This window comes from Nycticebus coucang, chromosome 15 (genome assembly GCF_027406575.1).
Source record: "Nycticebus coucang isolate mNycCou1 chromosome 15, mNycCou1.pri, whole genome shotgun sequence".
Lineage (NCBI taxonomy): Eukaryota > Metazoa > Chordata > Mammalia > Primates > Lorisidae > Nycticebus > Nycticebus coucang.
In genome coordinates this window covers 957476-983788 of record NC_069794.1, presented here as the reverse complement: position 1 = coordinate 983788, position 26313 = coordinate 957476, and the positions used below count along the sequence as shown (strand labels likewise).

General features: G+C 50.7%; 1 protein-coding gene and 1 pseudogene across 12 annotated transcripts in view; one reads left to right on the top strand and one right to left on the bottom strand.

Annotated features, from left to right (window-relative positions):
- The window catches only part of MCF2L (MCF.2 cell line derived transforming sequence like), a 129279-nt gene that overhangs the window by 77226 nt on the left and 25740 nt on the right, over positions 1 to 26313 (top strand). For all 12 annotated transcript variants that reach the window (XM_053563548.1, XM_053563543.1, XM_053563541.1 and 9 more), the window contains 4 exons: positions 10473 to 10563; positions 21792 to 21911; positions 24852 to 24968; positions 25502 to 25651. In XM_053563548.1, coding sequence (XP_053419523.1) covers positions 10473 to 10563; positions 21792 to 21911; positions 24852 to 24968; positions 25502 to 25651 — 478 coding nt within the window. The remainder of the gene's footprint in view (positions 1 to 10472; positions 10564 to 21791; positions 21912 to 24851; positions 24969 to 25501; positions 25652 to 26313) is intronic.
- On the bottom strand, positions 7150 to 10337 carry LOC128566636 (ataxin-7-like protein 3; annotated as a pseudogene).

Sequence of the window (26313 nt, the reverse complement as noted above, 5' to 3'; positions counted from 1 at the left end):
ATTTGCCTGGAGTATAGATGACCATCCCTTCCTTGAGTCTATATTTGTCTTTTAATGTAAGATGTGATTCTTGTATGCAGCAGATATCTGGCTTGAGTTTTTGTATCCAGTCAGCCAACCTGTGCCTCTTTAGAGGACAGTTTAAACCATTCACATTAATTGAGAATATTGATAAGCCTTTCGAGAGTCCAGTGGATATTTTTAATCCTTTTGTGACTGTGGAAGTTGGAATTTGATCAAAATTTTCTGGGTGGGTTTACTTTTGTGGTGGAGGATTACACTGTTCTTTATGGAGGATAGGTCTGAGAATATCCTGGAGAACTGATTTAGTTATGGCAAATTTCTTCAACATGTGAATGTCATTGAAGTATTTAATTTCTCCATCATAAATGAAACTCAAGTTTAGCTGTGTACAGGATCCTGGGTTGAAAGTTATTTTGTTTTAGGAGATTAAAAGTTGATGACCATCCTCTTCTAGCTTGAAAGGTTTCAGCAGAGAGATCTGCAGTTATTCTAATATTCTTCCCCTTGTAGGTGATGGTTTTCTTTCATCTGGCTGCTTTCAGAATTTTCTCCTTCATATTAACTTTAGTGAAGTTGACGATGTGTCTGGGGGATGTCTTATTTGGGTTGAGTCGTGCTGGAGTTCTGAAACTGTCTGCTATCCTAATTTCAGAATCTCTTGGCATGTCTGGAAAATTCTCCTTCATAATCTCATGGAGAAGAGACTCTGTGCCTTGTGAAGCCACTTCATCACTTTAAGACAAATATTGGTTTGCTTTTAATTATCCCAGAGCTCTCTGAGAGAGTGATCTGTTTTTGCCCTCCATTTCTCTTCCTCTTTGAGAGTTTGGGAGCGTTTGAAAGCTTTGTCTTCAGTGTCAGAAATCCTTTCTTCTGCTTGCTCCATTCTGTTACTGAGGGATTCTACTGTGTTTCTCAGATCTTTGAGGGATGCAACTTCTTGTCTCAATGTGTCAAAATCTTTGGTCATTTGGTCCTTGAATTCATTGAATTCTTGAACTATCTTTTGGGTTACTGCTTGGAATTCTTTTTTTTTTTTTTTTTTTTTATTGTTGGGGATTCATTGAGGGTACAATAAGCCAGGTTACACTGATTGCAATTGTTAGGTAAAGTCCCTCTTGCGATCATGTCTTGCCCCCATAAAGTGTGACACACACCAAGGCCCCACCCCCCTCCCTTGGAATTCTAATTCAATCTTATTTACTATCCAGATTCTGAATTCGATTTCTGACATCTCAGCTATTTGTTTGTGCATGGGATCTTGTGCTGTGTCTGCCCCATTGATCCTTGGGGGAGTTGATCTACTCTTATTATTTATATTGCCAGAGTTTTTCTGTTGATTTCGTCTCATGATTGTTTTTCACCGTTGTCCCTGGCCGTCCTCAGAGTTGGGGAGGTATCTCTCCAAGATTAGACCCCAGCGGGATCACTCTATTGTTGTCTGATCTTTGTAGGGAGTGACCCTGTGTAGTTCCTCTGCGGCTGCCCCTGCCAGGGAGTTCTGGTTGTGGAAGCAACTCCAGAGTGTGACACACCCAGATCCAGCAACAGGGCGGGACGTGGTGTGCACGTTTCTGGGAGTGCCTGGCACCCAATGACTTTGGCACAGAGAGCCCAAGGCTCCAGCAGTTTCTGGCTAGGAGAAGGGTTCTGTGCAGAGGCAGGGAGGGCTCTGGAGGGCACGTGGCTACCAGAGTCCCTGGCCAGACGAGCGGGCCGGTGTGGAGGCAGGGAGGGTACAGGAGGGAGGATGCAGGGTTGCGCGGCTCCCGCAGTTCTTGGTCAGAGGATATGGAGGCCCGGCAGGCGCGGGTCACATGTCGGGGGGCATATCACAGCTCTTATGGAGGTCCAGGCAGCGCCAAGCCCAGGAGTTTGAGGTTGCTATGAGCTGTGATGTCACAGCACTCTACCCAGGGCAACAGCCCGGGCTCCAGTGTGCCAAAACCCATCTCACTCTGGCCCTGAGGGTTAAAGGTGTAAGGCAGCTCAGTCCCCGCCTTTAGGCTGCTCAGTCACTAGGTTACTAGCTCCCCCATCCTTGCTCTGCGACCCTGAGGGCGGAGCTTGCTAGGGTAGTTTTCTCATAATGGCTCCCTGTGGCCCACAGCTGAACACTATTAGCTCCATCTGGCCCAGCAGCTCAGTCTGGGGCCCTAGACAATGCCAAAGTTCTTCACACTCCTGCTCAAGCTCTCCCCAAGGCGAAACAGTTCACAGGTAAGGCCTTTCTGGTTTACAGTGTCACTGCTGCTTGTACTTATGGCTGCCGGCAGGATTAGGTCCATTGAACACATGCAACCACTTGCCAGTTTTCCACTGTTTTTGTCCTCCTTTTGGGGTCCAGAAGTCCTTTGCTGACTCCCTGTATCCTCAAAGGGATGATTATAGGCAGATCCCACCAGCCAGAGACGCCTGGAGTCTTATCTCCCCAGACTCACCGTGCCCTGTTGCAGGGAAGCTGTTACTCGACCGCCATCCTGGATTGTTCCCCAGCTATTTTTAGAGATGAGGTCTCACTCTTGCGCAGGCTGGTCTCAAACCTATGAGCTCCAGCAATCCACCCACTTGGCCTATGGTGGTCACTTCTGAGCTTGAACTCCTGAAGCAGCAGAAACTGGCCAAAATGTCATGGAAGACAGACACCTTCAGGGATTAAGGAATTTACCCCAAAGATAGCCCTGTCATCTCTGTTCCTGAAAGACCAGAAAAGATACTGGCTCATTGCCCGAAAACTGGGTTAGTATCTTCTGCTTAAACATTTTATCAGGGCCAGCCCGGAGCTTCACACCACTCAGGGTCCCCTGAGCCAGGGCTCCCCAGCCCCCTCACTCCCTACACAGGTGCCTACCCCCATGTGCCTAGAGGAGGGTTCTGCCCAAAGGAGAGGTCAGCTCCAGGGAAGGAGTCTGCCCAGAGTGGCCCCCCAGGTTTCTTCCTAGGGCACATGTAGTTTTCACCTATGAGCACATGAGGGCGCCATTGGTCAAAATGCACCTTTATTTTTCTTTCATATTATTTTATTAGTAATTATAAAATAAAAATAATTTATGAAAATATTTTACTTTTCAAGATATAGAAATTACAATGTTTTCAAAATATATATGCCCATAGTTTTTATAATACACTTCCTTAAATATACCTGGGACATTTATAAATGCCCTTTAACGGTTGGGAGAAGAAACATTTTCTCCAACCTTAGTCATATATTGTGACATTCAAGTATTTAAACCACACTATTGAAATTCTAGTGTATAGGACCAAAGAGATTTAACTGTCAAGGCCCAAATGTTCCTTCATTGTGCAAGGTAAAGTATTGGGAGATGGTTTCCTGAAAGTTATTTCATATACGTTTGACACAGCAAGAGTTGGGGCCATCGTAGCCTTGCCAGTCAGTAAAGGGATCACTGTGCCTAAGAATCATTTGCCTGTACCTCCCAAGCTTTCCTAAATATTAAATTCTAACTGCAGAAGTGTTGGCCTGATGAAGTTCCAGATATAAAGTGTGTTGTTTGAATTCACAATGTTAGTATCATGAGACAGCACTGACAATTAACATCATGCTGATATACTAGGATAGTGATTTTTTTTTTAAATACAAGAAACTATGAAAGTCAAACATGGATTCAGATATCTTTACATTAAATGTATAACACGAAGCTTTATTACATGTAATTTCATAACTATAAAAATAATTTTAGAACACGAAGCATTGTTACACGTAATTGCATAACTATACAAATAATCTTAACAGCATTTTTGTACTTTAAACATTATTTTAAAAACATACAATCCAAATTCCTCTGAGTATCTGATTTAGAGGGAAAGGGTATCTAGTAGGGCGAACCATACGAAACTGGTTTTTGTTAAGTTAAAATGGTAAAATCTTGGGTATTTCATATGGTTCAACCTAATAAGATCCTGAGAAAATTTTATTTGGCATCACACTATAAATTCAAAGAGAATTTACAGAAAATCACATTTCTAGTGAAGATAAAACACTTCAAGATAAAAATGTGCACGATGGTCATGCCAAGATTTCTCCTTGTGATTTAAAGATCTGAAATCTTGGAATGTTAAGAAAAATTTAGTGCAGTTTCAAAAAAAATGGGACGATTAAAACCACAGAATGGTAACAACTACAGTTGCTAATGCCACTAAAACAGAAAATTACTAGCCAAATTTGACGATTTTAAAGACTTTAAAAGAGGTTTTATAGTAATCATTCCAGCATTAAAATGAAAAGGCACAAATGAACTACAAATATTATAATCATTTATTAAAATCCTTAAAAATAAGGCCAATTCTTTTGTATTATTAATACCATTAAGTAGGCACCTATCACAATTTTCAGCTTTGGCCTCCTTAATGGAATTATGTTGCAAATGAATTATCAACACAATACCTACTATAGCAGCAGCATCACTAAGATTCTAGGACTTTATGATGCTAAGAGTATCAGCAATTTCCTCCCCAGCATAACCCATCAGTACCAAAAATACATTTTAAAAAATTGCTAGAGTCATAAAAATTTTTGGTTTGTCTTCAAACATTGAGCTCTTCTCTCACCAGTACCACCCCAACAAAAAATAAACAAAAACAAAAGCTACCCCTCCCTGGCTCGGCACCCGTAGCACAGTGGTTACAGCATTGTTGTTTTTTTTGTTTTTAACAACTGTAGATAGTTTATTAATACAGCATTTACAAAGTTAGCTACTTTATAGGATGGATTACATGTAAAAAAATAAAAATCTCAAGAGTACAGGACGATGTGAGCTTCCCCCCTCCCCCAATGACGCCAACATGTGGTAATGCCAGTGGGGTGGCTCCTGGATACAGGGGTGATGCAAAAGGAAAAGCCACTGGCTGTGGGAATTAGTACAGAACCCCCCACACACACTCAGACACATGGTAGGACACAGAGTGGACGATACCTAGCTGGGGTGGGAAGGGTGGGAGTTGAAAACACACAGCCTGCTGTTAGAGGTTGGGGGGAGTTGCATGGTAGGGGGGCACTCTCTCCCCAGAAGGAAAAGGGTTTGTTCCCTCAGAGTCCCTGCTGGACCAAGCCCATCTCTTACCCAGCCTGGGCACAGAGGCTCTGCCCTGAGGGCAGGCCAAGGAACAGGGGGGAAATCTAAGTTTATGTGGACAAAGCAGTTCCCAAACTACTTCTCACCTCTCCCTCCTCCGCCCAGAAGGGGGCTAAGAGAGAGGCCAGAGGAGAAAGGGCCGATTAGGGCCTGAACTGCAGCTGCCTCTGGAAGGGAGCAGCCCACAGCCTTCCTCCCTCACTTTAGCCTCATCCCCAGGATTCATTTGGAAGCAGGCTGGAGGCTCGCTGAGACCCTGCTTCCCCTCTGGCTTCCCTTGGAGGGAGAAGGCTATAGAGGGCCGAGAAGAGAGGGGTGCAGGCCCCAGGATTTATTCCAACTCCAGCCAAAATATGTTTGGCTTTTTAAAAACTAATCACAATTCATGTGTTAAAAACCAATTTGTGGGCGGCGCCTGTGGCTCAGTGAGTAGGGCGCCGGCCCCATATGCCGAGGGTGGTGGGTTCAAACCCAGCCCCGGCCAAACTGCAACAAAAAAAAAAAAAAAAAAAAAACCAATTTGTACCAGGCATGAGCCATAATGAGAATAACCCAGGGAAGGAGTGGAGTTCCAGACAGGGCCCTAATCTCTGTTCCCTTTACTCTCTTGGGTTCTCAACCCAAAACAGTCCAGCCAGTCCTGGGTACTAGCGACCCAAATGTGGGATGGCTCCTCCTGGGAGGAGGGCAGGAGACATGTCCAACAAGGGCCAGAGAATTTGACTCAGGGTTGACTGCACCCCTGTGTCAGTCAGCTCCTCTCCCCACCCAGACTGCAGGCCTCCAGCTCCGCTCCCAGGAGTGATGGTGTCTGCCCAGATGTGGGGTGATACGATACAGATCAGGCAGGTGGGCGCACGGTATGACAGTCCCAGACAGGAGTAGTGGTTCCTCTCCCCCTCTACTAACAGAGCACAGACCACCTTCTCTTCCCACCCCAGTCCTAGCAAAGAGGGAGAGGCACAAGATTCGGGTTTTCCTCACAGCCCCAAACCACAAGTACAGAATAAATAACAAAGGCGGCAAGGAGTGGGAAACAGGCCGGCTTTGGAGGCAGGAGCATTGAGAGGGACTGAAGCTGGTCAATGTGAGGGGGTGGCAGTTGGTAACTTAGAGTGCCCTAGTGGGGCAGGTCGGCAGGAGGAAACATGGGGCTACCCCGGAGGGAGAGGCAAGGCCCATCCCTGGGGCAGGGAACGAGGTAAGAAAACATTTCAAATAAAGCAGCATCGTCCCCTCTCTCCTCTCTCCCTGACCCAGGCCCCACTCCTTACCAGCCCTGGGTCAGGGAGCAATGATAAGGGGGGAGTCATTTTGATACACAGCTCCTTCCTACCCTCTTCTCTCCCATTTCTTGAATCAGTAGAGGCTGGAGGCCCTTTCCTGGTACCCAACAACAAAAGAACAGCTCCTGCTGCCAAGAAGGCCCACGGGCACTGAGGGGAAAGGGCTGCCCTGTGAGGGGCAGGGAAAGTGGTGGCAGTTCTGGGCGCCTACCTCAACAGACAGCACACCATGCCTGTCCAACCCCGACACTGGGGGTATTTGATAGGATTCTGCACACAGACAGACATGCTCACCCCTGCCCCTCAGCTCCAAGCACTGGACCCACTCACATTGCTGAGGGCTCACCTTCCAACCCACAGCCTTCTGTGGTAGCCACAGTTCCCCTCGGCAGGGCCTAGTCCAGTTCCAGGGGTGGGGGACAGGCATTGCCCTGGCACAGTGCCCAGGTCAGGCCCTTGGCCTAGCTGGACATCCAATAACTCAAAATAAATAGGAAAACCACCTCCCTACCGAACTTATGTTCAAGGCATAATATGTCCAGGACTGAGTCCTATATGCCAGGGGGCGTACTCTGTTGCAGAGGACCCTCACACCCCCAGGGGTACATATTCAGATCCTCTGCCTGCCTTGCCCACCAGACTTCTCAAACCCCAATCCCCAGCAGCTGTCCATCTGCCAGGCTATGCCACCTGGGAGGCAGCTGGGAGAGGGCTCTGCTCAGCTAAAGGCTATCCCTTATACCTGGTCAGTCCATGTCATCATAGATGCTGGGTGTTGGGGTGCAGGTGGCTTTGGTTCTTTCTTCTTCTTGGAGTCATGGCCGGAGGCAAGTCTCTACCAGGCTCAGATGAGATTTCTGTTTCTTGGTTTTCTGTGACTTGGAGCTGTTGGTACCTAGACCCCATCTCTGATTTTTACTCGTCTTAGAGGAGCCTGAATAAGAGGCTGAGAGATCGGAAGAGACATCCCCCTGAAGGCGGCTGATCAGAGCCTGGCCATCAGTCATGTCAAAGCTGTCATTATCCAGGGATCTCTGAACCTCCTGAAAGAGGGCTGAGGGCCCAGATGTGCCTCACCTCTGCTCATCTGTGTGCTGGGGGCAGTGCAGGGCCCTGTGCACATCTTGGTGTGTTTAGAGATCACCCCACATTGTGTGGGGAGCAGGCTGCACCCCTGGCCCCAGGGTCTCATACCTAATCACAGTTGAGTTGTTACGCTTAAAAGGATCCAAATTGCTAAGTTCCCCATTTTATGTTTTGAAGATTTGGCTCTTCGAGGGAAATTGGGGTTCTCGTCTGATTTTCTCCTGGCTTTCTTCTCTGGGCCACAGGACCAGTCGTCGTCATTGGTGTCATCATCACCCTCTTGATCACTCTCAGACTTGTTCATGTTGTCGCTGTTGGCAGCCTGGCGGTTGGCTATTCAGCTGCTATTCCGTCCCCCTCCCAGGCACTTCTCCAGATGGAGAGCAAAGCAGGAGGCAGCAGTGCTTTGGCTGCAGTTGGGGCAGACACATTTCTTGCTCTTCCCCTGGTTACAAACCTGTCTAAGCTGGCCAACCCTGGCTGGTCCACGGTCTCGAAGTCCTTCATGCTATCAGGGCCCGGGGTGTCCAGGAAGAAGTGGCAGACAGCCTGGTGTGCCTCAGAGCAGAATTCCAAACAAGAATCCTCAGCCAGGTCCGCGTATCTCTCCTGAGTGATACCCTCTAGTTTGCTGTTACCGGGCTAAATACATTCAGCGCCCAGGGGCCTTGTCCGTGCCCAGCTTGCAGAGAGCTGTTGTGGTGTGACCCCAGCCCTTAAGTGGCTTCCTCCCTATGCCACCAGCTTCAGAGAAACCAATCTGAAGCTAGACCCCAGGAACTGCTTCCGCTGGAACCAGGCAGTGTGAGCTCACAGGTGCAGAGCGTAGGTCAGGGCTCAGTGAGCCCCAGGCCCTGCCTTCCTGGGGTGGGGTGTGGCCATGGGAGTGCCACGCTCCTTGGGGGTCATGGCTTAGTCACACTGGCTTGCTGGGACCCACAGATAGTGTGGGTAGAGATAAGACATTTGAGATCTTTACACCCTGCATTAGGTGCTTTCTTGGTCTGGTTTTTGTACCTTCTGAGTCAGTGTTCCCAAAACAGGGGACGGGAGCAGATATGAGAGGTGCAATTGAGTACTCACCTGGGCTCAGTGGGTGGGATTGGCCATGGCTGGGGGCCTTTGTGGGGCTATTGGGGTCAGGTACCACTCAGCACTGTCCCTCGGCCCCAAAGCACGGAGGGCCCTGCCAGGCTTAGATGTCGGAGTGAGGAAGCGGCCTTCAGATTCACCTATCTGCTCGTGGCTGTGCAACTTTGGGCAAATGGCTTAACCTCTCTGTGCCTGAGAAGATACTAGTGCCAGCCTCCCAGGGTCATCCTGAAGACATAATGAAGGAAAAGCCACACCAACACCGGAGAACAAAGCTGCCCCTCTCCCAGTGTGGGGGCCAGGCCAGGCGCCTGGCAGGGACTCAGCCTCCCGCTTCCCTATCCCTGTGAGCACACACCAGCCAGGCAGGAGCAACAGTGCTATCCCCACAGAGGAGCAGCCCTGGGCAGTCAGCCCACTGTCTGACAGAACCACCCCTAAGCTACTCTATCCTCCTCGGGGAGAGGTGGAATTTCCAGTATGCATTTCTAATGAATCAAAAAATGTACAATTCCTTGTATTTTGCTTGTAATTTTAATTTTGTAAAACAAAATGCTTAGGGTGGTGCCTGTGGCTCAGTGAGTGGGGCGCCGGCCCCATATACCGAGGGTGGTGGGTTCAAACCCAGCCCCGGCTGAACTGCAACCAAAAAATAGCCGGGCATTGTGGCGGGCGCCTGTAGTCCCAGCTGCTCGGGAGGCTGAGGCAGGAGAATCGCTGAAGCCCAAGAGCTGGAGGTTGCTGTGAGTCCTGTGACGTCATGGCACTCTACTGAGGGTGGTAAAGTGAGACTCTGTCTCTACGAAAAAAAAAAAAATGCTTAAACCCAAGAAGTAAATAAGGAAATATAAAAACGTAACTTAAAATACCTTAACTCCATAAAAACTGAGCCAGAGTAGGAAACAGGTTTGTTTGGGTTCTCCTGTGTGTGCAACGTGCTCTCGTGGCCACAGCAGAAAGGCTGTTTTGAACAAAAGCTGGTGTGTGTTTGTGTTTACCCAGAAGTGTTCCGCGTCACTGAATGGCTTTCTCTAAACGTGTGGAGTCCAGCCCCCCACACCACACGATGCCCGTTGTGTGTCCCTGTCCCCTCACTGTGTCTGGTACAAAGCCCTGGCTGTATGAGGCTCCTCACAGATGTGTTCTGTATTACCCTGATTTTCATGTGAGCTCAGAAATGGTTCACTCAGATATGTTCAGGGATTCAGGATTTAGCAATTCCAGTCAGAGCCCTCTGTGTGGATTGGCTGCCGTGGCAGCATCACACAGTCGAAAGCAGTCTCCCATCTACTCTGTGACTCAAGCTCCTGCCTCGAGGCTCAGCTAGGATGCAGGGCAGTTACATAACAACCGATGCAGCTTCAGCATGGGTGTGGCTGCCGCAGGCAGCTCCTCTTATTTCCCATCCCCAGCAGATCCCTGGGAACCTGTGAAGCCTTGGGGATTTTTCCCAAAGTTGCAGCGGTGCCATCAAGAACATTTCTTTAATGTGGACAGACATCCTGGGTGCCTCTGACGCCAGAATTGATGTGATGTGAAGCTTGTTAGGAGGGCTAGTCAGCTGGACTACAGGAAAGGAAAGTGGCCTGGCTCTTGTGGTAGAATGTAAAATGTCTGAGCTCCAGGAAAAACAGGCCCTCCTAGACCTTTGAGTCAGGGGGCTGGTTCAGGAGGAGACACCATGCCAGGAACATCTGTCCAGCCGCAGAGGAAAGCCAGGTCCAGAAATCGCCGTGAAGATGCTGCTGAGACCCATGCTCGGCACACGTCTGACCCTGTGCTGTGGGAGCAGCCCGAGGGTGAGGGGGACGGTTTCAGTGAGAGGCTTTCTCAGGGGAAGCCTGCGTGCGTCTTGCTCCACACGCTAATCACAGATGTGTCCTTCTTTCAGCTTGCAAGATGCTGGCATCGGGTTCATCCTGGTCATAGACCGAAGGCGGGACAAATGGACCTCCGTGAAGGCGTCAGTCCTGCGGATAGCAGTAAGTGCCTGGTCCTCTCCCAGGCTGGTGACCGCACGGCCCTCATCTTCACGAGGCTGCGGAAGGTGTGCTCCGTGCCAGGAGGGAGGGAGCTCCCGCCGGGCAGACAGAGGGAGGCAGGTTCTGCCCACACTCCTGGGCTCCCGGAGTCGCGGGCACCTGTGTGCATGTTCTCAGGTGGGTTAACTCTTAGGGAGTCTATTCAAATTAGGAGATGGTTTTCCCAGCCAGGACAGATATCTATTTCTGAACACTGAGTGAGACGATCAAGGTGTTAATCAGCGCCTACTGTTAAAAGGAACACAGGAATTCTGAAGAGGCAGGATCAGAGGGTATTACCGAGACTCTTCAGGCTAGAAGTTTGGAATTATGTTTCTTCTTTCCAAACAGGGTTGTTTATTCTTTGTCTTTAAGCCCAAATCAGACGCCCTGCATCAGTCACCTCGTATTTGAGGGAGCTGTCCTTGCACCGAGAGTCCCATGCAGGAGCACCACTCCATAGCAGAGGCTGGAGGGTCTGCGGTGCTTTCGCCCGCAGAGATCACTTGAGGGGGTCAAGTCAGCAGGAGCCCCTGAATCCACTGTGCTCGCTGGTAGCTCCCCCCTCCACACAGGAATTCCACACGAGCGCTTCCCGCCCACACTCACTCCCTGCTGTCAGGCCCAGCGTCACTGCAGCCAAAGGACGGGAAAGTGTGCCTATCTACAGGCCTGTGACTGAGCCCTGAGTACCCGGGCCTCCAGTCCTCAGCTGTGGGGCTCTGCGCATTTCCTAACAACTGCCCCAATGGAGTAGGACTCTCTGGGCCTCACATTCTATGTCCCGAGTAAAAGAATTCTTCTGGGGTCCCCAGGCCTCTCAGTTCAGGGGCAGTGGGAGAGTTAGTTCCTGTCCCTGCAGATAGCATCACTGTCTTTAGTAAGGACCAAAGGCTCAGTGCTGGCTTCAACTTAGAGCCAGCCCTTGTCCTCATGGTGCAGATCTGTTATTGAGCTGCTGGTTCTCATGGGGGTTGTCAGTACCTAGTGTCTCCCCGCACATGTCCGTGCACACACAGACACACACGTACTTGCACACGCCCACAAGAAACAAATGCACACATGTACCCACAGGAAACAACATGCTTATGCACATGCACATGTATACATGCAACACACGTGCACACACATACAGGCACATGCAGCACACACACATGTGCTCACAAGCAGCATGTGTCCCTGCTGAGCTCTGCGAGGCTGAGCCCCTCACCTCAACGGACAGCCACGTGTCTGGAATAATTCATAACACTTCAGGGTGTGTCAAAAGAAGAAGACAGCTCTGCTTTGTTTTAACATCCCCAGGAATTTAGAAAATTGTTTCAATAAGCTACCACTAGTTTAATAGCCAGGGTGTCTAGTTCATTAGTTTAAATTGTAAAATGAATTTTAACCTGATGTCATAGCAGGCTGTCTCAAAATTCAATTGTAAGACCCTACTGGGTCAGACACAGAATGGACCTACAACAGATACTTCATGAATGGGTGAGTTAGTCCCGGGCTGGGTCCCACAAAGTTCCCCACACAAACGTCATTGTTTAAAGGAAAGGCAGCACGTCTGTGGCGCAGCGTGTGTCTCGGAGCAGCTCAGCTCCTGTGTATCCCCTTCCACTGAAGCAACCCACTCTGCCATGAAGGCGTTTCCTGGTGCGAGGAGGGTGGTCGGAGCCACGACCTGGCCATGGCATTCAGGGTGTCAGGAACCTGGGTGCCCTCCATGGCCCATCCTGTGACCCTCGTCCCCACCTGGTGGCCTCATTGCCTGTGCTCACAGGCACCTGCAGGGACATCTTTCCCAAAAGTGACTCCTTGTTCACACTGCTCTACACGGGCTCCACCCTTCCAGGGCCAGCCCAGGCCCCAGCCACGACTACCAGTGTATAGGTCCCCAGGAGAGCAGGTTGCCTCAGACAACCACACCCTCATCTCTCAATAGTCACACCCTGCTGGTTCAATGACAGCAAGTTCCCAAAACTTCAGGGCTGCTTGGCTGATTTTCAAGAACTACAGAAATCATTTCGGTGGGCCAGTGGGAGAGCACCCTGGCCACACCAGACCCACGACCATCCTGGTGTCCTTGTAGCTCCCTCATCAAGTTTTCAAGCAGAGGAATTTCTGAAGCAAGTAGGCTATCTCAAAACTTTGTTGTGTGAAAATCACAACTAAAAAGTTACTATTTTGAGTTTTTATTTTTGTAATAATTATTATACCATAAGGATACAATTCTTTCCATGTTTCCTCCTATAACTCTCAGACCTCACCAATACTGGTTTAGAAATAGCAGAAGATGGGTGGCTCATGTGGCTCAGTGGGTAACAGTACTGGCCCCATATACCGAGGACGGCAGGTTCGAACCCGGCCCCCACCAGCTAAAACAGCAGTGACAACTGCAACAAAAAATAGCCAGGTGTTGTGGCAGGCACCTGACATCCCAGCTACTTGGGAGGCCGAAACAAGAGAATCATTTAAGTCCAAGAATTGGAGGTTGCTATGAGCTGTGACACCATGGCACTCTACCGGGGGGCGACAAAGTAAGACTCTTGTCTCAAAAAAAAAAGAGCTGAAGTTTGCATCTTTTCAGAATTCTCAAGAATTTCCCTTGAACTTCAATGCTTTCTTATCATGAGAATTTGCTGATCATATTAGCAAAGATTTAATTCATGAAACTGAGCTCATGTCCTGAGACCCTTCTGAGTCCCAGGAGCTGCCCCAGATGCTGTGGGCCTCAGAGGGGGAAATGGACACTGTATACACAGTTGGGGGACATTGGGGTCACAGGGCACACAGCCCAGGGGTACGCACATCAGGTGACGTCAGGGTCACAGGGCACACAGCCCAGGGGTACGCACATCAGGTGATGTCAGGGTCACAGAGCACACAGCCCAGGGGTACATATAGTCAGGGGCCATCAGGGTCACAGGGCACACAGCCCAGGGGTACGCACAATCAGGCGATGTCAGGGTCACAGAACACAGCTCAGGGGTAAGCCCAGCTGGGGGACGTGGTGGTCACAGGAACACACAGCTGGGTCTGCACCCAGCTGGCAGACATCACAGTTGGGGTCACAGGCAGGGATACAGCAGGCATCCACAGGGTGCTGAGTGCAGAGTCCACACAGTTGTCCGGCTCTTTGCTTCCTGGGCTGGCCCCCAGGGGAAGTCATCTTTGTGTCCGGGGAGCTGCCTCCAAAAGGCTGAGTGCAACAGGGAGTGTGGACAACTGGGAGACGGTGGTAATGGGCATTGTATGGCCAGGAGACAGCCAGCTGTGGGCCTCATCTGTGAGGGTGTCATTAGGTGCAGGCTGGAGGAGCCCAGGAGACCCAGGGGTCAGGGACATGGCCAGGCCCAGGTGTAGGGTGGACCAGGAAACAAGCAGTGGGAGGGGCAGTGGAGGGGAAGGTAAAGGTCCCCAGCTGATTCCACGTGCCCCTGGGGAGGGCAGGCTGGGAATGACTCCAGACCATCTGTGGGTTGCCAGAGCTGGCTCAGTTGACCTGGGGGATACAAGGCAGGACAGGAGCTGGCACACGGGTACCACCACCCTGGGCTGCAGGCCTGGGCTGGGGCTTCTGTTGCCCCCATGCCTAAGGCCAGCCAGGCCCGGGAGTGGTTTTCTGAGCTGACTCTGCACTCCAGTGAGGCCCACTCTGCTGGAGTGCTGAGACTTCTGTCATCTCCAAATGTGTTTGGCCACCCCGACGGGACTTGGTGTTCACGCCATGTGCTGTAATTAAGGCTCTGTTGTTAGCCACCGTGTGTGCCATCTCATGAGCTGAGCTCTCCCTAATTTGGGGTTGTTTTCTCTTTTGGATACTTTCAGTTTGGCTCAGAATAGAAAAATAAGACATGGGAAAGTCCCACTTTTGCTAAATCACACTCAATGCTCCACCAAGGGCACAGTGCATGTGCACTCTGACCCAGGGGGGAGGGGTGCTCACTGGCTACAGGTGCAGGGTCTCAGACATCCATCAAGGGCACAGTGCATGTGTACTCTGACCCAGTGTGGAGGGGTGCTCACTGGCTACAGGTGCAGGGTCTTGGACAAGCAAAGGTAAGATGGCAGAACTCTCCTTGGAGAGCGCACACGTCACCTCTTGAGGGCTTGGCTTGTCCTTCGTGCACTCCTGGAACACCCCCGGCTGACCCCTTGGGCACTGCATCAGCTTCCTGCACTGTCTAGAGCATGTGTGGTGCCTTTCAGCGTTCTTGGACTTTGTGACAGAGCTAGCTTATTTCAAACGAAATCTCTGTCCTACAGTATGTGGCTAAAAAAATCAAATTTAAAGCCATTTTGAGTCTGTGTGGGTGCAGAACTCTGGTTTCCACCAATAAAGCCCCAAAGCAGTCTGTCTGTGCACAAGGCACAAACAGAGCCCCTGAGGGGCCCAGTGCCTTGAGTTCATCCAGCAAACCTTTCACGTTTGGCAAAATGCTAATGTGTGAAATGCCATGGCTGGGCTCCTACCCTGTGAGCTTCCTGGGGCCCTGCAGGTGGGTGGATGGTGGGTGAGAGGCTGTACAGACCAGGCGCGGCCCTGAGGGTGCTGATAGAAGGTGGGCACTGCGTGGCAGGCAGCCAGAGCTTCCCTGGGGACAAAGCTGCAGGGGGAAGTTGCATGTGGGGGGCAGCAGGTGGGCACAGGCTTTGGGAAGTGGTCTGGGTGCCAGACCGGTCCCGAAGGACAGGGGAGCCCTAGCCCCATGTGAGGCTCACGTGCACGGTGAATGCCCGCACAGGTGGACGTGGCCCAGGCTGAACCCTGTGTGGGAGGACAGGTGGCTAGTGAGCACCTCCCGATCACTAGCTGCTCTCACAAAACACTTAGCTCACCGCGTGTGTTTGTCATGGAGCCAGGGGAACTGCAGGTAGACAGGGTGGCACATGGGGCGGCCCACCCTTCCCATCTCCAAAGCTGAGCTTCTGTCCTCTGCAAGGGTCCCATCTGTTGGGGCAGTGCTGGTCCTGGCAGAGGAGTCCTGTGGGGAGGAGGCCTTAGACTTGCTGCAAGGAGTGTCCCCTAGAAGCAGCCATCCTTCCCAGGAGGTTACCCTTCCTCCTCTTGGCTGTTCTGTTGTCTGTTCTACTGGTGTGTTAATGGTCTTAGCCATGTTAGTGGATTGGGAGGGTTCAGGTGGCCTAGCCCTTCTCTGCTGTCTGTCTCACTAGACCTTGAAACCCATGAATCTGGCGACTGTCGCACCTGCCCACCCCTCCCTGCCCCTCCTGGGCAGCTGGGGAAGAACTGCTGTTAGTGACCAGACTGTCTTAGTCTGTTTTCTGTTGCTGTAACATAATCCCTGAATCTGGGCAATTCGCAAGGAAAAGGGATTTATTTCTTACAGTTGTGGAGGCTGAGGGGCCACTTTCCTCTTGATGGGGCCTCTTTGCAGGTGCCTAGACTACGCGGGGCATCCATCTGACTATACAGTGCCACCCATGTCCCTGCTGAGATAACCACTGACTCCCTGATCCAGTAATCCCTGGATGGAGTGGGGCCCTCAGTCCCCCCTTTGCCCCAACTCTTAGCACTGCCACATTGGAGGTTCAGATTCGACAGGAGTTTTGGAGGAGACAGGCATTCGAACCACAGAAATGTGTATTTCAAAATTGCTTCAAGAGTAGGTTTTATATGTTCTCACCACAGAAAATGGTAACTAGCAAATGATGATGAACTGGATCTGACAGCACCAAGCTTGTCCAGCCAACCCTAAACTTTGTTTGAAAAAAGTGAGCATGTACAGCCAAGAACACAGTAAGTAAAGCAAGCAGACAGCCCTCAGAATGGGAGAAGATATTTGCAGGTTATGTCTCTGACAAAGGTTTAATAACCAGAATCCACAGAGAACTCGAACGTATTAGCAAGAAAAGAACAAGTGATCCCATCTCAGGGTGTGTAAGGGACTTGAAGAGAAACTTCTCTGAAGAAGATAGGCTCATGGCCTATAGACATATGAAAAAATGCTCGTCATCTTTAATCATCAGAGAAATGCAAATCAAAACTACCTTGAGATACTGTCTAACTCCAGTAAGATTAGCCCATATCACAAAATCCCAAGACCAGAGATGTTGGCGTGGATGTGGAGAAAAGGGAACACTTCTGCACTGCTGGTGGGAATGCAAATTAATACATTCCTTCTGGAAAGATGTTTGGAAAACACTTAGAGATCTAAAAATAGACCTGCCATTCAATCCTATAATTCGTCTACTAGGTATATACCCAGAAGACCAGAAATCACATTACAACAAAGATATTTACACCAGAATGTTTATTGCAGCCCAATTCACAATTGCTAAGTCATGGAAAAAGCCCAAGTGCCCATCGATCCACAAATGGATTAATAAATTGTGGTATATGTACACCATGGAATATTATGCAGCCTTAAAGAAAGATGGAGACTTTACCTCTTTCATGTTTACATGGATGGAGCTGGAACATATTCTTCTTAGTAAAGTATCTCAAGAATGGAAGAAAAAGTATCCAATGTACTCAGCTCTACTATGAAACTAATTTATGGCTTTCACATGAAAGCTATAACCCAGTTACAACCTAAGAATATGGGGAATGGGAAGAGGGAGGGGAGGATGGGTGGAGGGAGGGTGATTGGTGGGATTACACCTGCGGTGCATCTTACAATGGTACATGTGAAACTTAGTAAATGTAGAATATAATTGTCTTAACACAATAACTAAGAAAATGCCAGGAAGGCTATGTTAACCAGTGTGATGAAAATGTGTCAAACTGTTTATAAAACTAACGTATGGTGCCCCATGATCGCATTAATATACACAGCTATGATTTAATATTAATTAAAAAAAAAGAAAAAAGTGAGCATGTGAGGTGTTGGACATCTTAATCGGCATGATATAATCATCCCCCGGTGTGTACAGATATTATTCATAAGTTAAAAAAATGTTTTTAACTTTTTTCTTTCTTTCTTTTTCTTCTCACTTTGTCACCATTGGTAGAGTGCTGTGGCATCACAGCTCACAGCAACCTTAAATTCTTGAGCTCAAGCGATTCACTTGCCTCAGCCTCCTGAGTAGCTGGGACTACAGGCGCCCACCACAATGCCAGGCTATTTTTTTTAGAGACACGGTCTCCCTCTGGCTCAGGCTGGTCTCGAACTTGTAAGCTCAGGCAATCCACCCACCTTAGCCTCCCAGAGTTCTGGGAGTACAGGCGTGAGCCACTGAGCCCGACCTTTAAAAAACCTTTTCAAAAAGATGAACAGAGAATAAGAAATATCCAACTGTAGTCATCCCCGGCAGCCTCCAGGGTTTTCCCCGCAGCAAGGAGAAGGCGTTTTATACAGGGTTCCTTGGAGCTCCTAATGTGCCCCACTGGCTGGAGTTACGTCGGTAAATGAACACGCTGTAAGTTGCTAAGAATATTGATTCAGAAGTTGGAAACTACTCTTTCTCTCTCTTCAAATTCCACTGTGATGGTCACCGCATCCTATGTCTATCGGTCCCTAAGTCCAGGTCAGCACCAGGAAATAAGCAGTATTGTTTCCAAGTTAGATGGAACCTGTTACCCAGTTATGGTCACGGTTACACCGAGTGGGTTACAGAAAGAGACCCCAAGTCTGCCTGTTTACATTTACCTCTGTCTTTTAAAATCAAGTTTTCGTTTTGGACCTTTCCCCAGCTTTTAATACAAATGGTTGGCCCCTACTCAGAGAAAATTTAACTTGCTATTATTTATATTAAAAATATGTACGAGGGTACCAAAAATGTATACACATTTTAAGAAAGAAAAAGACGATTAAAATTGTTATACTCCACATATACTGATGACAAAAGATGAGTACAAGCCTCTTTGAGCACCTCTTGAAAGTGTGGAAGTCACAAGTGGTCGACTTCCAGTCCGTATAGTTTTTTTCCTTTCTTCAAATGTGTGTACACGTTTTTGGCACCCTCTGTATTTGCATACATTGGAACCCTCTCACCTGGCTAGGATCGCCTAATCAATTCTGTTTAATATAAAGGTTTAATAACTTAAAAAAAAAATAGAAAGACTAAAGCTGAGAAAAGTGGAATCTTGATTAACTCTGACTGTGCCTCCTGGGATGGCCCAAGCAGCCTTTGTCCCCTTCAGGCAGGGACTCAGCCTCCTCCCCTGGGACTCTGGGGGTACCTGGGGGGACTTGCTAGAGAGGGCGGCAAGGTCAGATAGTCAGTCTGTCTTCCATGGGGTGGAAATCCAAAGTGATAAACTACCTGAAATTTAGAAAGGTGTGATTCCTTGCCACCTTGAGAAAAAGACTCCATCAGGGTGTCTATCCTGAAATAGTGGTGGCCAATTTCACAGTAGCATTGATGGTTTTCAAGGTCCTCTTGATGAGTGACCCAGAATTGAGCTTCTGACTCTCCAGGGTTGTTTTCCTTCTTCTCAGAGGAGTAGGACTGACAGAACATTTGCAGGCTGTCAGGAATGGGCCAAGAGGAGGAAGGTGCTGTCCACTGGGGTCGTGTTTGTGGTTCCTCACTTGTAATTCAGCCTGAAGGCGATGGGATCGCCCTGTGCACTCTGTTTGTGCTGCCTACAGAATGTACAACAGCCGTGGCACAGTCTGTGTCCCCACGTCACGTGGGTAGTGGGGCAGAGGAGTGGCTGTGGAGAGACCAGGCACCTCTGCAGCACTTCCTGGAGGGGACAAGCTGGAGGCCAGTGTCTGGCAGAAGGGACCCCTCATAGCCGGCAGCCGCTTCTTCCTCCCCCCAACAGTAAAGCACCTGCCATGGCCAATGACTCGGGATGCACAGTCCCTGTCCTCCCAGGTGAGACTGCAAATGTGCAGAGACCATCGTGGCAGGGGCCCTGGAGGGCATACACCTATGCTGGTTTCCTCTCCAGGGGCAAGACCAGTGTCTACCCACCCTGGACCAGAAGGTCAGCTGCCCAGTGACAGAGAACAGTGTCCTCTAGGCCCAGGTGGGAAGGCCAGCTGCCCAGGACAGAGGACAGTGTCCTCTAGGCCCAGGTGGGAAGGTCAGCTGCCCAGGGACAGAGGACAGTGTCCAGGTTGGCTGCCTAGGGACAGAAGGTGTTCTTAGCTTCTGGTTTATGTACATGGGGGAGGGGCACATTTCATTTCGGTTCTCACTCAGGCATCAGATGACTGGAGATGTAGCCCCTGCTTCATGTCTGGCTCTGGGGACCGACTGTCAAGGTCTTGCCACCAAGCTCTCTCAAGACAGCGCAAAAGGAGTTGCATGCTTCTGAGAGAAGTATTGGTTGATAATGTCGGTTTTGGTGGAACGTGGGATGTGTTTGTCCAGAATTCCTGAGGATGCCTAATAAAACATTGTTAGCAAGAGAGTGGAGTCTGGAATGTCCCTCCTGCCAGCGTGGCCAGAGCACCCAGCCCAGCCCCCACGTTCCCTTGACTCCTTCTCAGCCTTGTGACAGGTGAGGCCCTCCTGACGGCCTCCCTCTCCCGGCTTGCACGCTAGAGCAGGTGCCAGACAGCCTTTGGCCAGGAGCCTTCAGTGCATCGACCTCTCCCTTTCCATCCCTCGCTGCTGTGTTTGTTTCAGGGTTGAGGGCCTCACCACCCTTCTGTGCGTACCTGTCTTTATACGCATCTCACCTGGTTACACAGAGCTCAGACTCGGTCACTTCAAACTCCCTTTGTTCAGTAATGGGATCTCCCCGGTTTCACATCTGGACATAACTTGGCATCTGGGGTAGCCTTTACTGCGTGACCAGCACAGCTGTGGTTCAGCACTTGCTTTGTGGCAGGCCTGTGCCTCAGGTCACTTCACCATCCAGTGTGTCATGAGGCTGGGTGTAGTAGCTCACAGCTGTAGTCCCTGGGGGCCAGGCCAGGAGGATCACTTGAACCCAGGAATCAGAGGGTACAGTGAGCTGTGATGGCATCCCTGCATGCCAACCCGAGTGGCAGAGCAAGACCCTGTCTGTTAGAGAGAGAGAGATGCGGTGGGCACTGCTGTTACTCCCATTTTGCAGATGGAGAAACTGAGGCACAGAAAAGTGAAGTCAACACTGGGGTATAAGCTTATTTTTGTTCGTGTGTGGATGTCTATACAGCTCTTTTTAACCTGACAGGTGTTGTGGTTTCCGAGGCTACTGTGACAAAGTGCACAGTCTGGGCAGCTTAAGCCTCAGAAACTGATTTTCTCACAGTCCTGGAGGCTCGATTCAGGGTCAGATATCGTGGCTGGTTCCTCTTGGGCTGCACTAGGGGTCAGTCCCGGCCCCACTTCCAGAGATCCTTGGCACTCCTGTGGCTGTAGAGGCATCTCCCATCTCTATCCACCATCACATCTGCTCCCTGGGTGCTTCCAAGGACACTAGCCAGGTTGGAGTAGGGCCTCCCCAGTGACCTCATTTCACTTGTTACCTCTATGAACACCTCCTGTTCAAACAAACTCACATTCTGGGGTTCTGGGACTTAGAATTTCTACATATGAATTTTGGAAAGACATAATTCAGCGGCTAAAGACTATAACAAGCTTTGGACTTTTAAGTTTATAAGCAATTTGGCTCAGTGCCCATAGCTCAGTGAATAGGGCGCTGGCCACATACACCCGGGGCTGGCAAGTTTGAACCCGGCTGGGCCTGCTAAACAACAATGACAACTGCAACAAAAAGCCAGGCATTGTGGTGGGCACCTGTAGTCCCAGCTACTTGGGAGGCTGAGGCAAGAGAATCACTTAATAAGCCCAAGAGTTTGAGGTTGCCGTGAGCTGTGATACCACAGCCCTCTACCGAGGGTGACATAGTAAGACTCTGTGTCAAAAAAAAAAAAGTTTATAAGCACCATAACATAATTGCACCAAGCAAGGAATATGGCTTTTTTCTTTTTCTTTAAAAAAAAAAAAAAAACGGCAAGGCCTCTAGAAGAGACCAGTGACAATAACCATTTCCATTTGAGCACAAATGTAACATGTTGGGAACACCACAGCCTGGAGCCCAGTCTTCCGCCTGGCCCGTGTGGTCCACTGTGGTGTGTGGCTGTGCCCCACACTGGGGCCACACCGTCCATCGGGGACACCACGGGCCCATCTCTGTCCCCCTCTCTCGTCTTTGTCCCTCTCTCTTGTCTCTGTCCCTCTCTCTCGCAACCATCCACGGGGGACACCACAGGCCCATCTCTGTCCCTCTCTCTCGCAGCCGTCCACAGAAGATGCCACAAGCCTGTCTCTGTCCCTCTATCTCACAGGCGTCCTTCCCGGCAAACCTACAGCTTGTCCTTGTTCTTCGCCCAACGGGATTTTTCCAAAGGACTCTCTCTGACATCGCTTTCAAATTCAATAGAGATGACTTTAAGATGAAGGTTCCGGTAAGTACACCCTTTGCTAGCTCTGCATTGGGGTACCTCATACTTGCCTTCTGGCCCATCTGCTTTGATCAAAATTCTCAAGGAGCTGACCTCAGTGCTGTGGCCACAGACAGAGCCGCTGGTAGAAGGCTGTGCTTCTTCACATTGCTCAGGACCCTTCACCACCACCACCACCCCTCCCAGGGCTGGCTGTCTCTGCTGTGCAAAGCCTGGACCTTGCTAGGCCACCAAGTCATGCATCCTTGTACCTGCCAAAGCTGCAGACAAAAGACCCTGCGGGCTGGGAGTCACTGCAAGCCCAGACTCCGCCAGCCCCTGAGACGGGAAAGGCCGGGGAGGTAGTGTAGGCGTCCCCGGGGCCCACAGGGAATGTGCTGGCCAGGGCAGCCGGCAGGGCAACCCTGCCTCATCCCACAACTCCAGCCCGGCATCAACAGCCTCTCCTGAGCACTGCCCCTCGAGAAAGGACACTTCTTAGTGTTGATCTCCTGTCCTTTAAAAAGCAAAGATCAGCCAGGCTTGGTGGCTCACAGCCTGTAGTCCCAGCTACTCAGAAGGCTGAGGCAGGAGGATCACTCAAGCCCAGGAGTCTGAGGTTTCTATGAGCTGTGATGACACCACAGCACTCTAACCAGGACGAGAGAGTGAAACTCTGTCTCAAAAAAATAATAAAAATTAAAACTAAAAAATCCCCCAAAGATCACAAAGCTCCTCAAAAGCTGTGGATTCCAAGAGCCCATGTGTCCCCAGGGCCATGACTAGGGTCGAGCCAGCTCCTGTGAAGGGCGCTAGGCAGGGACTATGGTCAGCAGCCTCCAGGGGCTCATTTCTTCTTCCCCAAAGAAAATGGGGGTGCTGGGCACCTGTGCTGTCCAGCAGTGCTGACCATGTTGTTCTGGGAAACTCGACACTGGTGTGGGTCGCTCTCTGACACGCTACACAGCTGCTCCTACTGTCTCTGCAGCTCCTGGGCTCAGCTCCAGACACCCTGGCCCTTCTCTGACCAAGGGGAGGGGAGACTGGGTCAGGGTCTCTGGTCTTTCCTCCTCCACCCCGCCTGGGGGCCACGGACCCACCCACTCTGCCACCCAACAGCATCTGCCCTGGGGCCTCTGCTACCTGGCATGGGACTATAACAGGGACAAGAAGGACACTCTGCATGGCCGGGCCACCTGTGAGGCCTGCTGGGTCTCCGTACACATCCTGCCTCTGAGGCCTGAGAGCTGCAGGCACCCAGGCCTTTGGGAGGACTCCTTGTACCCAGCATGATCTCTGGCATCAAAGAAGCTTTGTCCAAATGATCCATTTCCAGAGGTGATTAGCATAAACCAGGGGTCGCTTCTTGAGGCCTATCTCCTGACACTAAGACCAGCTGATGCTGTGCACGAAGAGCTTTACGCAGTGGTCAGCACCTCCCAGGAGTCATGCTGTGTTTTGTGACCCCAGGATGGGGGTGACATCTGACCTTGGTATTTGGCAGGGTGACCACGTTAACCACAGACCTGTCCACACAGACAGCCACAGGACATGGATGTCACCTCTCATCAGTGCTGTGGTCCCCTCTGCAAAGTGCCTCTGTTGTGTTGTATGATAGAGTCGCCAAAAATGGGTTTCACAGAAATTGTCCCGGGTCTTCAAACTCACGGGCCCATTCTAGATAGTTTCTTGAAATTTCAGAAGGGATCACGGAGGAGTGTGGCTGTGAAAACTATATCCGTGTCCATGCCTGTTGATGTACATGGAACTCAGTGCCGGGAAGGAAACACGGAGTTAACTGCCCCTCCTCCCTCATGGCCAGGACATCAGCTGAGCCTCAGACATCGCAGAGGAAGTGACCTAAGTCCTTAGACTGCCCAGTCTGGCAGTCTTTGGTTATACTGCTCACAAGTTAAGGTTACTTGTCAGCGTGTGAATAATTTTATCAAAGAGCAAAGAGAGAATGGAGCCATCTCTACTGAGAACTCTGTTTTCTAGTTGAAACTGAAAAGTTAACAGATTTTTAAAGTAGAGATTATGCTTCAGTCAGTGGTTCTTAGTGGGTGCTGGTGGCACTCATGCTGATGCTGCTCCATTGTGGGGCTATCCTGTGATCTGTGGGGCTCAGCAACGATCCTGGGTCCACCTGGCAGTGCAACAGCCCAAGATGTCTCCAGGCATTGTCCAGCGTCCCCTGGGGACAGGGTCATCCCCAGTTAAGAACCTGCATTACACCAGTCTGTATTAAGTAGCACAGAAAGTGGCATCCAGTGACATTAGAGCTGAGCTTCTGGAGACCTGTTTTGTGGTGTCTGACACCTTATAAAGCAAAGGTTCTGTTTTTATCTAAAACCCGTGGATGGGATGACCTCAGGTCATGAGGCAAGTCGTGTGGGAGAACGGGCATGGCCACAGCAACCATGGGCTGCCCAGGTAAGCAGTCGCCTGGCACCGCATCCTCCCTCCTGGCCTCCTCCATCAGTCTGGCCTCGCAGTGTCAACTCCAGCTAGCACCTGTAATAGCCTCTCAGTGTTTCGGGCAGGACTAGGGACCAAAACTACTTTCCTTCAGCTCAGAGCGCTATTGATGATTTGTCCACTTCCCCCTGGCCTGGAGGGAGTGAGCCCCTGTCTCAGCTCTGACAGCGTCAGGTCTGCGTGCGTTGGGTGCTCCTTGCTGTGCTCCGGGTGGTCGGCCATGAGGTGCCCGTCTGTGAGCAAGCAGCTGAGGCATAGGAACAGCAGCCCGCGGGGAGGGGTGACAGCTGGGACAAGGCAGAGCCAGGACCAAACCCAGTTCTGCTCAAGCCCAAAGCCAGATGCCTCCATCCATGCAGCCAGCCTGGAGTCCTGGGTGGGAAAGCGCCCTCCCTGAGCTGCTGGATGTCCCGCCCGTGGGAGTGGTTCTTGCCTGGAGCCAATCATAACCCCAATAGACACAACCCCAGCCACCTCCTGCTCTAGGTCATAATGCTGAGCTCAGTGCCAGATCTGCATGGCTACATCGACAAGTCACAGCTGACCGAGGACCTTGGGGGGACCCTGGATTACTGCCACACCCGGTGGCTATGCCACCGCACGGTGAGTAGGCGGGTGCTGGTGGGTTGTGGTCCTCATTATTTCACAGCTAACCTGGCATTGCAGTGTGTGCATCGCCCTGCTGCCTACTCCAAACACATGTTAGCAAAGTTTTCTTCCCCAAGAATGAGGAGATGGTCTCAGTGGACCTTAGTCATTGTAGAGAAATAACATGAGTAATAAGTTTGGGAGTGGCTTCCTCTGGGCTCGGAGACCAAAGAAAAGGAGAGAAACAACAAAACTCTGTGTTGTGGGTTTCAACACTCACAGCTCAAATGGGGAGAGACCTCAGCGCAGAATGACACCAGGTATGGGATGTTGGTAAAGCCTGCCTGGTACTTTTTCTGAAGGAACATGTGGGCTGAGAAGCTGGGAAGTTTTTCCTGTGTGCATGTATCAGCCTGCCGCGCTGGGGGCCACTGTCCTCTCGGGAGGCCCCACTGGGCTGCCTGGGGACAGTGATGTGCGGTGTCTGCCTGCGAGCAGCAGGTGGGTGAGGCAGGTGTGTAGTGTGACTGGGCTTTCTTCTCCTCAAGGCGATCGAGAGCTTCGCTCTCATGGTTAAGCAGACGGCCCAGATGCTGCAGTCCTTTGGGACCGAGCTGGCCGAGACGGAGCTGCCCAATGATGTCCAGTCAACAAGCTCGGTGCTCTGCACGCACACTGACAAGAAGGACAAAGCTAAGGTGCGTGCGGCCCCCCTGGGGCACTGTAGTCAGGGAGCACTGGGAGTCTCCAACTGTGGGAATGGGGGCTGAGGAGGAGTCCGCGTCAGCCTCAGGCAAAACTGAGAATTTAAGCAGGTTTCAGCGATGCTATTTGGTCATAGTTGGTGGGTGACCTCTCTGGCAAGAACCAGTGTTCCTTTTTAAAGCCAACACAGGTGCATCCCACAGACTGTGGGCTGCTGTGCCCTCCTGCACTGGCATCATGCTGGCTCTTGGTTGCCCAGCACAGCATGAGCCATTGTGGAGTCTCAGCGAAGCGAGGGCTGGGCTACTCCTCTGTCCGGGTAGGCAGGGACACGAGGGTGGGATTCCCGTGTGTGAGTCCTCATACTCACATGTTCACAGGGCTCGTAGAACACCAGTGTGCTGTGCCGGGCCACCTGTGTGCTCTGCTCTGAAGCAGGGGGGCATGTCCTGAAGGACTGTGCCCTTTCTGCCACGAGAGAGCCACTCTTCCCCACAGATGGCCTTTCTTGCCAAGCAGGGAGGGCAGGCCACAGGAGCAGGGACACTTCAGAGGTCTGGTTTCTGATCCCTCTTCTGCCTTGGCCTGCTGCCCATGCCTGCTGGGAAGAGAGAGCAGCCCCCAATTCCTGCCCTCCCTGTGCAGTGCAGATGAG